This window comes from Mesoplodon bidens, assembly GCF_964165515.1.
Source record: "Mesoplodon bidens genome assembly, chromosome: 10".
Classification (NCBI taxonomy): Eukaryota; Metazoa; Chordata; class Mammalia; order Artiodactyla; family Ziphiidae; genus Mesoplodon; species Mesoplodon bidens.
This window is the reverse complement of record NC_138172.1, coordinates 59,302,060-59,314,766: the sequence shown is the minus strand read 5'-3', so window position 1 is coordinate 59,314,766 and position 12,707 is coordinate 59,302,060. Positions and strand designations below refer to the sequence as shown.

The following is a 12,707-nucleotide window of genomic DNA, read 5'->3' as shown; positions in this document are numbered from 1 at the left end:
AAATTATGGAGATTTGTTGCACAATAATGTGAATGTATTTATCACTACTGAGCTATACACTTAAAAATGATTAAAATGATAAATAATGTTATGCAGTTTTTACCATAATAAATAGAATACCTTCTTACTGTACCTTCCATCTGACTTAAACCAATGAGCGAAGTTGTGCAAGGTGCATACAGGCATACCAACATTTAACTCTGTTGTAATCTCCACATAATCCTATGGTATACTGTGGTGATAGCCACTAAAAATAAGTTAATGAATGCTAAAATAAATGCTTGAATCTATCTACCTATCTAAGTATCTATCTATATCTTAACACATAAACGGTGAAAGAAAAACAAAAATATTAAAATCTTTGTAGTTCAACATTTTTTAACAAAATTAAACTTTCCTTTATGTATTATGTTTTTCCAATAATATGGAAGCCAAATTTAAATAGAGACTGTATAAAAAAGTAACTATATAAAAAGACTCAACATCTCTATAAAAAACTGATCAGTTATTCCTGGATGATAATCAGTGCCTTTCCATTTTTATGGATACCTATATTGTCTGAACATTCCACAGTGAATATGCATTAATTATGAAGTAAAAAAGAATTACTTTAAAAATTTAAAGTAATTTTTAAATTTACAGAAGGAAAAGTGTGTATGCCTTATTTTCCATGGTTTTAAAACCAGGCAAGTTTGGTATATACCACTTTGTGACTATACAGACGAGAAGTGGAATGACTGATCTATTAGTCATATTAATAGATACATCAAGGAAGACAAGATAATTCCCTGAAACTATCAAAAGGACAAAATAAATATAAAATTTTTTAAGGAAAACATAAAGATGGCCAAGAGGCACGTGAAAAGATGCTCAACATCATTAATTATTAGAGAAATGCAAATCAGAACTACAATGGCTTCACACTGGTCAGAATGGCCATCATCAAAATATCCACAAACAATAAATACTGGAGAGGATGTGGAGAAAAGGGAACCCTCCTGCACTGTTGGTGGGAATGTAAATTGATATAGCCAATATGGAGAACAGTACGGAGGTTCCTTAAAAAACTAAAAATAGAACTACCATATGACCCAGTAATCCCACTACTGGGCATATACCCTGAGAAAACTATAATTCAAAAAGACACATGCACCCCAGTGCTCATTGCAGCACTATTTGCAGTAGGATATGGAAGCAACTTAAATGTCCATCGAACAGATGAATGGATAAAGAAGATGTGGTACATATACACAATGAAAAATTACTCAGCCATTAAAAGGAAGAGAATTGGGTCATAAAATGAAGAGAATTGGGTCATTTGTAGAGATGTGGATGGACTAGAGACTGTCATACAGAGTGAAGTAAGTCAGACACAAAAAGACAAATATTGTATATTAATGCATATATGTGGAATCTAGAAAAATGGCACAGATGAACATGTTTACAAAGCAGAAATAGAGACACAGACATAAAGAACAAACGTTTGGATTCCAAGGGGGGAAAGGGGGATGGGATGACTTGGGGGATTGGGATTGACTTATATACACTACTATGTATAAAATAGATAACTAATGAGAACAATGCTGTATAACATTGAACTCTATGTTCTGTGGTGACCTAAATGGGAAGGAAATCCAAAAAGGAGGGTATATATGTATGCACATAGCTGATTCACTTCACTATACAGCAGAAACTAACAAAATATTGTCAAGCAACTATACCCCAATTAAAAGAACAAAAAGAAAATGAATTTTTAAAGGAAAGTATAGAAATTAACAGAAAAAGCAATGGAAATGGTATTTCATCCAGCTCCATTTCTTCATGGAAAAGTTGTTGGAATTAATCATCAAGTGATCAAATTTCAAATGTCTAAAAAAGCCTAAGTGGTAGTTTTGTAGAGAGCAAATAATGTCAGACAAATTTAATTTATATCTATGACAGAGTGACAAGGATAAACCAATAGGAATTGCATTGAATCTGTACATTGCCTTGGCTACTATATTCATTTTGACAATATTGATTCTTCCAATCCAAGAACATGGTATATCTTTTCATCTGTTTGTGTCATCTTTTATTTCTTTCATCAGCATCTTATAGTTTTTGGAGTACAAGTCTTTTGTCTCATTAGGTAGGTTTATTCCTAGGTACATTTTGTTTTTGATTAGATGGTAAATGGAATTGTTTCTTGAATTTCTCTTTTTGATCTTTCATTGCTAGTGTATAGAAGTGCAAAATATTTCTGTGTATTAATTTTGTATCCTGCAACTTTACCGAATTAATTGATGAGTTCTAGTAGTTTTCTGGCAGCATCTTTAGGATTTTCTATGTATTGTATCATGTCATCTGCAAACAGTGACAGTTTCACTTCGTCTTTTCCAATTTGGATTCTTTTTATTTCTTTTTCTTCTATTATTTCCATGGCTAGGATTTCCAAGACTATGTTGAATAAAAGTGGCAAGAGTGGACATCCTTGTCTTGTTCCTGATCCTAGAAGAACTGCTTTCAGCTTTTCACCACTGAGTATGATGTTAGCTATAGGCTTGTCATATATGGCCTTTATTATGTTGAGGTATGTTCCCTCTATAACTTACTGGAGAGCTTTTATCATAAATGGGTATTGAATTTTTTCAAAAGTCTTGTCTGCATCTGTTGAAATGATCATATCGTTTTCATTCTTCAGCTTGTTGATGTGGTGTATCACGCTGATTGATTTGTGGATACTGAAAAATTCTCACATCCCCAGGATAAATCACACTTGATCATAGTGTATGATCCTTTTAATGTTTTGTTGGATTCAGATTGCTAATATTTTGTTGAGGAATTTTTATGTTCATCAGTAATATTGGCCTATAATTTTCTTTTTTTGTGGTATCTTTGTCTGGTTTTGGTACCAAGGTGATGGAGCTTGGGAGTGTTCCTTCCTCTGCAGTTTTTTTGGAATACTTTCAGAAGGATGGGTGTTAGCTCTTCTCTCAATATTTGATAGACTTCACCTGTGAAGCAATCTGGTCCTGGACTTTTGTTTGTTGAGAGTTTTTAATCACAAATTCAATTTCTTTTCTTTTTTTCTATTTCTTCCTGATTCAGTCTTGGGAGATTGTACCTTTCTAAGAATTTGTCCATTTCTTCCAGGTTGTCCATTTTATTAGCCTATAGTTGCTTGTAGCAGTCTCTTATGAACCTTTGCATTTCTGTGGCAAATAAATTAATTTTAAAAAGGAAGGAAGGATAAATAGTGTACATTTGCTTAAAAAATATTCAGGGCTTCCCTGGTGGCACAGTGGTTAAGAATCTGCCTGCCAATGCAGGGGACATGGGTTTGAGCCCTCATCTGGGAAGACCCCACATGCTGCAGAGCAACGAAGCCCATGCACCAGAACTACTGAGGCTGCACTCTAGAGCCCACAATCCACAACTACTGAGCCTGTATGCCACAACTACTGAAGCCTGTGCACCTAGAGCCCATGCTCTGCAACAAGAGAAGCCCGTGCACTACAATGAAGAGTAACCCCCATTTGCCACAACTAGAGAAAGCCCGCGCACAGCAACAAAGACCCAATGCAGACAAAAATTAATAAATAAATAAAAAATATTCATTTTGGGAAGATTCTCAAAAGGCTAAATTAGTATTTCCTCTTAAACATCTGTATAGGTAATTTCATGTTGATGAATATGAATGATAGCATTTACAGATTTAATCCTTTATGTGACTTTTCTGTGACTCCCCTTTTTAACTGGATTTAAGTTTGTTAGAATTTAAAATAGCATATTCTTTATCTCTACTACCCTGTTTTAGATAATGGATGATTTCTATTTTCAATTATTTTTCCTTAGGAAAAATTCTGAATAAAAACAAAACATTTAACATTAAAATATATTTGTTCTATTCATTGCTCCTAGGAAACTTATGTTTGCTTAGATATTTTAAATAATTAAAGGGAATATTCTTTCTCAAATTTTGTTTGAAGACGTTAAAAGTTAATTAAATGCACCCTTTGTTTCACAGAAGACAGTTGTATCTTCAGTCATTGCTTTTTGGTTTTAGTTGATATAGATCATTGTACAGACAGTACAGTAGCATAGCTTTCAGTCCTTTTATCAAGATTCTTCAAAATCGTATTTAAGAAGTGGAGTGATGAAAAAAAGTCAGTGTATTTATGATGACCTCTCAATTTATTTAATGTTTCTCTTGTGAATTTTTTTCAGAAATTGAAAAATTTCAAGGTTCTGATGGAAAAAAGGAAGATGAAGAAAAGAAATACCTTGATGTCATCAGCAACAAAAACATAAAGCTCTCAGAAAGGGTATTGATTCCTGTCAAACAGTATCCAAAGGTACTGTAATATATGCTTTGTTCTCATAAATTAAGAAAGAATTGATAAAAATAAGGCTTGATGTTTTATTCATTGTCTTTCATGAAATAAATATATAAAGCTTCATTGTATTAATATATACAAATATATGATACTGACATAGAAGAAGGAAAACTCTTTGAAATTACAATAATTTTCAACTGATTGCTGTATTTTTATTCTGTGAATATGGGAAGCATAACTAGATATTTTAATCATTTATTTAATATATAAAAAATTCAACAATTTGATTTTTCAAATATGCACACTCAATAATGTTTTGGTTCATGTTAAAATGCATATTCTTATTACAAAAGGGAGTAGAATTAATGCTACTCTCAATATACAGCATTAGCCAAACAGCAGAGAATTATTATATTTAGGAAGGTAATATAGTCTTTATTAGACCCTTGGATTGTAATCTCTAGTCTTCTATATTCAGAGTCCATTTATATAATGATTATGATAGTATTTTCTTAAAAATACTTTTTCACTAGACACTTTGTCATCATGTGATATTTTTATCAGCAGAATCATGATTATAAAATATAACATTTCAATAGCATGGTTTCATTACTTATATTCATAACTTTCAATGGTTGAAAGCAGTTTCTTTTTTTATTTTTTTTCAAGTAAATTACCTAAGCAAAAAAAAAAAAAAAAAAGAAACTCAAAGATTTAAGCGGGTAATTAACTTTCTGAAGAGTGTATCTGAAGCAAAGACCATATAATTATCCTAATAATAAAGATTACAGAAATAAATGCTGTAGTTTACCAATTGTCTTTTAATATGATAAAGTTTAGTAAATACAATTAAGTAGAAGGTTGTGTTTATAATTATTTCAAACAGAATAAGCTGTTACAGCACATCAAACTATAAAATTTAACTTTCAGATGAGGTTTTTTGAGCATACACGTTTTTGGTTTTTGTGTTTATTTTGAGCTAGACTTACACTATTGCAAGATAGGTACATTCAATAGATATATATTTATAATTTAAATTTTATGAAATTTACTTTATAATTATGTTTTAAAATATTAAATTGGGCTGTCATAGAAATTTACATGAAAAGTTTTACTTAGTAATGAAATATGGTAGAAATATGATGGGGTATTGTGTCTTTTTTAAGGACCTTGGTTAATTAAACCTTTAGAGTCTAGACAGAGTACAGTTTCCTTCTTTAAATCATATATTTAAATATTATATAACTTGATACTTTTTCTCAGAATAATGCTTGTCTATTCTTTGGATATGAGAAAGCTCGTGATAGACTCAGTATCTTCTTCTCAATAAAATGTAGCTCTATATCTCTAAGCAAGATGTGTTAGTGGTTCAAGTCCTGATAGCTCTCCAAGTGATGGTGTGAGTGATGTTATGCTGAATATTACAGTAGTAGTTTACACTTGATTCATAATGATGACTACTGAAACAAGAATATTTTATGGTGTCTAATTTTTGTGTGGTATTTAATTTCATAATTTATAAGAAGGTTTTTAAACAACAAAACCACCTATTATTCATATTGAAATAAACCATGTCTCACTAGCAAATTATTGTACCCCCTTGAATTTTTAGAATCACAGAATGCTTAAGCTGAGACTAATCTTGGAAATCACAGTATATAAAACTTCTATTTTACAGATGTGGCAACTAATTATGACTTGCTCATAAAAAAATCACAACTAATTGTGAACTGCTCAAAGAAATAATCTTTGCTCTAGATGGAATGCTTCACGAGGCTGCTGTTATTTTAAATTCTTCATTTTTTGTGAACCATTACATTTTTAACTTGACTAAAAATGCTCACATTTTGCTTGACTTTTTCATATAAAGTGTGGAAGAAAGTTAAAACAGATAGCTCCTAATGATTAATAGTTTTATGGAGTATTATCAAATAACAATTTATGCCTTATAAAATGTACCATTTTTATGAATATAATGAATATAATGCCAAACTTCTTTATTTATTATGGTGATGTGCGTTTCATACATCTAATTATCACACATAGAGAACTCTTAGAGCCCATTTACAGAAAAAGAATACTGAGAAACACAATCATCTATCAAGTTGACCTACATTTGTTTTTGCTTGTTTTTATACTATAACAATAAAATTAAAATCAACATTTTGAAAGCAATATTACTTTCAAAAGTGGTATTTCTCTCCTGCTGACTGAATATCTGTGGTGTTAAGATTATAATATCTAAACTTGAGCTGTATTTGCTGTGCATTTGTGAGCCATAACACATATAGTGTGGTATGATCCTGTGAACTGTTGAGCAGGACACAACAGTATGGGTTCAAGGTTTACTCTTTTAAAATAAAAAGTGATGCACCCTTCAGGGGTCCATCGGGGAAAAAGGCCTGCCTCCCACGTCTTCTCCCACAGCTGTCCCTGCCCTTGATGCCTGCTGTGTGGACTGACAGTCCATGTGGTGATGACATCATCCTCTCCAACAAAGAGTAATAAAGAATTATGGGAATTCTTGAGGAAATGACCTCATCCCGATTTTACTACTTGACGTTTTTTGGACAGATTTTGTTTCAATTAGTCTCTAATTCAAGTTAATTTGCTGACTTAATTGAGTAATTCAATGAACTGAGAGAAGTTTAAGATTTAAATTATAGAAAATATAAGAATACTTTTCACACACATTAAGAATGATTTATCTAGTGTTTTGTGATTAATCACTTAATTTGGAGGAAAAAAACATATTAAATTATTTTAATGGACAGTTTTTCTTGTTTTCTTTTTTTGTTTGTTTGTAACAAGATTAGTAAATAAATAGACTTTGTATATCTGTTGTTTACATTTGCAAGTGTTTTAGAATCAGAGCGATTATGTCTTGATGTTCAAATCTCTAAGGAAGCAACGTGGTCAGTATGTTCCTCTATAATCCTGAGATTAGTGTGGAAAACTCACCACCTTTAACATTAGCTCTTTCTCCCTGAATCCACGGCACTTTATATCCACACACGGCACTTTATAGTCCAATACACATTTACTTTTTTTCAAATTTGGATACTTCCAACTCTTATGCCTATTATAATCAGAATCAGTTTACAGTCTCTATCAGGCAAGTGGTGGTTGTAACTCACTGTTTTTGTATGTAAACTTTGCACGTGTGAATTTGGTCATGGCTTCTTATATTGAGTTGTTTGTAGTGTTGGAAGTATGTGTATTGAGTTTAGTTGCTTTTGAAAGTGTATTAGGGCATTATGATTTAGTGTGGATGTGCTAGGAGATTATATATACAGAAAAAGAAGAGAACTGTAGCTTGGGGCATAAATTTGATATTAATGAAGACAGTTTTCATCCTTGCAAGAAGCAGAAAAAAAAATGCCAAAATTTCTTGGTCCTCAACAAATAAGTGCCTTACAGGACATAAGAAACTAAGATACACATAATGTTGGCTGCTGTATTCTGTTTTGTTCTGCTAGAAGGATGACTATCACAAGCAGGCATCCATGCAGAAGGATGCCCATCACAAGCATGGGCACAGTGAGGAGGATCAGAAGATGGGGCAGAACTGCCTCCACCTGCTGGAGACCTGCCTGTTGCTATTGTACCTATTAGTCCATCTGGGCAATTCAACCTCTCAGTGTCTTTTAAAAATACCTTTTTGATGTTGCTTTTAGAATCCTCTGAAATACATCACACATTTTCTTCAATTAAATTTGCCCCAAGGCCCACTTTTTAGTTCTCAACTCAAGTCACTGCCAACTTTTTAAAGCAATAAATTGCCAGGAGCATAAATCGACCCCCAAAATTTGGCCCCTTTTAAGATCAAATGCAACCATGTCCCCCTGTGCTGCATTTGAAATCAATTCCTTATGTAGATTAATGCAGAAAATTAAAGTTCCAAAATATGTTCAAAAGCACCACACTTGCTCTATATTTTGTCTTCACCTACTCGGTTCCAAGAGAGGGGCTGCTTTCTGTGCCTGGTTGGAAGCACTCTCCGCAGCCTGGCATGTCCTCCCACAAATATTGTTTCCTTCTCTGTACTTTGAAAGATGAAAAACAAAACCTATTGTTTTTTCTAACTTTTTAAGTAATTATCAGAGCATTTAAGAATGGTTAATAGGATGATGAGTTAAGATGGCAGAGGAGTAGGAGAATGTGGAGTTCATCTCTCTCCACAGATGCATCAGGAATACAATTATAGATGCAACAGTTCTCACAGAACACTGGCTGAATGCTAGCAGAAGACATTGAGCAACAGAAAGGAAAGATCCTTGCATAACTGGGTATGACAAAAAAAAAAGAAGGTAGAAGGAGGAGGAGAGGAAGTGGGACAGGACCTGCACCCGCAGTTGGGAAGCTGAAGCAGAGGAGAGATTCCTGGGTTCGGGGAAACCCCTCTCTGACAGGGAAATCAATTGGGATGGAACGGAAGCATTTGAGGCTGTTGGAAGAGGGTGAAGTGGCTGATCTGTGGCAGATGCAACAGAGTCAGAACTACACAGACAACCCTTACTGTGGCCCTATGTGCCCCGGACTGGGATGTGTGTTCACAGGTGTGCAAGGGAGATGGGAGCTGGAGCAAGGGGATTGGAGAACAGGCCTGGGGCGAGAACTGGTGTTGGCTGTGGGAAGACAGACTGAGGGGACAGGAGGGAGGAAATCCACAGCAGGGAATGCCTAGAGAGGAAGACCGGACTGCCATGGAAGCAGGCACTACTGCTCAGTCACACGCAGAGGGAGGAGCCACTATTGTAGCCTCTCTCTCCCCTCATGTTGACACCTGCCGATAGACAATAAAAGAAGCCTTCTCAGGGCCGGCCCTCCCATGCCTGCTGCCAGGCACCAAAAATAACATGGCCAGGGCCAGCCCTCATGCACCTTACACCAGGTGCCAGAAAAGACCTTCACTACGGCCATATCTCTTGTGACCATGGTCACTGGCTTCCCTGCACATTTGGCGCCACGAGGGCACCTGCCATCCAGGCAGTCATACCACCTCTGCACCCGGTCCTCCTCACTGGGGTAGACCCATGAGCTCCAAGGCATCCTCAAGACCAGACTCCTGTGGGTGGACCACAGGCAGAGGTGGGGATCAAACCAAAGCTGAACCCCAGGGATGGGGCGACTAAGAAAGAGAATTGAAAGTCTTTCCATGAGCTATACAAGCTGCAGATTAAATCCCCATGATCAGCTAGACCCTACGTCTATCCAATATCTGAGTAGACAATGAGTGTTCCCACAAATGAAAACAGTCTATCTCTGGCAGCTGCAGAGTTTTGGGACAAGCACACACAGGAATTGGGCCACATCAGAGTCCGAGTGGTCCCCACAGGCCCACAGAAGGTCCAGAGGCCAACCCAGAGGCAGAGGAGGGCCTCCTGGGGAGGCAGAGTTGGGCTGTGTCTCATGGTGTGTGCAAGGACACTTAACAACTGAGACCCCAGAGAAACATAATTATTACTACTACTTTTATTATGTTTTGCTTCATTCTCTTGTTGGTTCTGGCTTTTTTGTTTGTTTGTTTATTTTGGGGGATCTTTGTGTTTTATAACATTTTTAAAAATTTTTTATATATTTGTTTTCACTTTTGTTTTTCTGTGTTCTTTTCCCTCATTTTTTCTTCTTCTTTTTCTTTCATATATTTTGTATTTTAAAAAATTTTTCTGGGCTTCCCTGGTGGCGCAGTGGTTGAGAGTCCACCTGCCAATGGAGGGGACATGGGTTTGTGTCCCGGTATGGGAGGATCCCACATGCTGCGGAGCGGCTGGGCCCATGAGCCATGGCCGTGGAGCTTGCCTGTCCAGAGCCTGTGCTCCACAGTGGGAGAGGCCACAGCAGTGAGAGGCCCATGTACCGCAAAAAAAAAAAAAAAATTCCATTTCTACTTTCTGTTATTCTGTGTTTTTTCCCTTTTTTAAAAATTATTTTTATCATTTTTTTCTGTTTTTTTTACTTTACTCTTCAGTTGGCATACTTTTTTGGTTTTGTTTTTAGCTTTTGTGTTTTTGTTAGTTTTGATTCTAATTCTTTGATTTCGTTTTTAGGTTCTTCAGTTTCTCTGGTTGTTCTCTTGCTTTGTTTGGTTCTGTTTTTGTTTCTTTTGCATGTGTGTGTGTTTCCTTGTTTCTGTTGTTGATTGTTTGATTCTGTTTTTACCATTTGTCTGGAGCCTTGTTTGTCTTTTTTTCTTCTTTTACTTTAATATGTTTTTATTTTAATTTTTTATATTTCTATGTTGCTTTTCTGTTGTTCTGGCTTCTTTCCCTTTTTTCTTTTTTTTAATCATTTTTGTCTCTTTGTTTTGTTTCTTTGCTTCATTCTTCAATTGGCACTCTGCTTTGGTTGGGTTTTTTGGTTTTGTGTTTTTGTTACTTTTCTTTTTAATGGTTTGATTTCATTCCTGGGTTCGTTTGTTTGGTTGTTCTCTTGTTTTTTGTTTTATTTGGCTCTGTTTCTTTTGTGTGTGTGTGTGTGTTTCCTCATTTCTGTTTCTGTTTGTTTGATTTTACTTTTTACCATTTGTGTGGGGTTTTATTAGTCTTTTAAAAAAATTTTTTAATTACCTTTATTGCCAGGTTGAGTGACTTGTAGGGTCTTGGTTCCCTGACTGGAAGTTGAGTCTGAGGCTCCAGGGTGGAAGCACTGAGTCCAGGACGCTGGACCACAAGAGAATTCCCTGCCCTAGGGAAGCTTAATCACCAAGTGCTTTCATTGAGGCCTCTATCTGAATCAAAGACCCAGCTCCACCCAACTGCCTGCAGCTCCCAGGGCTGAATGCCTCACACCAAACAACAAACAAGACAGGAAGACAAAACCATGCATCAGCATACAGATGACCTAAAGTCATACTAAGCTCACAGACACCCCAAAACATACCACCTAGCACAGCCCTGCTCATCACAGGGAAAAGACTCAGCTCCATCCACTAGAATGCAGGCACTAGTCCCTCCCATCAGGAAGCCTAAGCAAGCCACTGGACAAACCTCACCCCTGGGGGCAGAGAACAGAAGCAAGAAAAACTACGACCCTGCAGCTGAGGGATAGTTACCTCAAATACTGTAAATTAGACAACATGAGAAGACAGGGAAATATCTTGCAGGCAAAGGAGCAAGATAAAACCCCACAACACCAAATAAATGAAGAGGAAATAGGTAAACTACCTGAAACTACTAAAGATAGTAAATACGAACCAAAATCTCAGAAATAGAATAGAGAAAATACAAGAAACGTTTAACAAGAAGTGAGAAGAACTAAAGAGCGAACAAACAGTAATGAATAACACAGTAACTGAAATTAAAAATATTGTAGAAGGAATCAATAACAGAATAACTTAGGTAAAAGAACAGATGAGCTGGAAGTTAGAATGGTGGAAAAAACTGCTGCAGAGCAGAATAAAGAAAAAATAATGAAAAGAATTGAGGACAGTCTCAGAGACCTCTGGGACAATATTAACACACCAACCTTTGAATTATAGGCGTCCCAGAAGAATAGTTAAAAAAGAAAGGGTCTGAGAAAATATTTCAAGACATTATAGTTGAAAACTTCCCCAACACGGGAAAGGAAATAATCAGTCAAGTCCAGGAAGTGCAGAGTCCCAGACAGAATAAACACAAGAAGAAACATGCCAAGGCACATATTAATCAAACTAACAAAAATTAAACAAAATGAAAAAATACTGAAAGCAGCAAGGGAAAAGCAACAAATAATATACAAGGGAATCCCCATAAGGATAACAGCTGATCTTTCAGCAGAAACTCTTCAGGCCAGAGGGGAGTGGCAGGCGATATTTAAAGTGATGAAAGGGAAAAACCTATAACCAAGATTCCTCTACCCAGCAAGGATCTCATTCAGACTTGACAAGCAAAAGCTAAGAGAATTCCACACCACCAAATTAGCTTTACAACAAATGCTAAAGGAACTTCTCTAGGCAGGAAACACACGCGAAAGAAAGGATCTACAAAAACAAACCCTCCAAAATTAAGAAAATAAAAGAAACATACATATAAATAACTACCTTAAATGTAAATGGATTATATGCTCCAACCAAAACTCACAGATTGGCTGAATAGATACAAAAAAAAGACACGTATATGCACTGTCTACAAGAGATCAACTTCAGACCTAGGGACACATACAAACTGAAAGTGAGGAGATGGAAAAGAATACTCCATGAAAATGGAAACCAAAAGAAAGCCAGAACAGGAATTATCGTATCAGACAAAAGAGACTTTGAAATAAAGACTGTTACAAGAGACAAAGAAGGACACTACATAATGATCAAGTGATCAATCCAAGAAGAAGATATAACAATTGTAAATATTTACGCACCCAACATAGGAGCACCTCAATACACAAGGCAAATGTTAACAGCCATAAAAGGGGAAA

At 35.6% G+C, this 12,707-nt stretch overlaps 1 protein-coding gene across 1 annotated transcript in view; it reads left to right on the top strand.

Moving 5' to 3' along the window:
* Window positions 1–12,707, top strand: part of KHDRBS2 (KH RNA binding domain containing, signal transduction associated 2) — a gene marked incomplete at its 3' end in the record, with an annotated part of 662,231 nt that overhangs the window by 98,310 nt on the left and 551,214 nt on the right. The window contains exon 2 of the mRNA XM_081245279.1: window positions 4,207–4,334. Coding sequence (XP_081101405.1) covers window positions 4,207–4,334 — 128 coding nt within the window. The remainder of the gene's footprint in view (window positions 1–4,206; window positions 4,335–12,707) is intronic.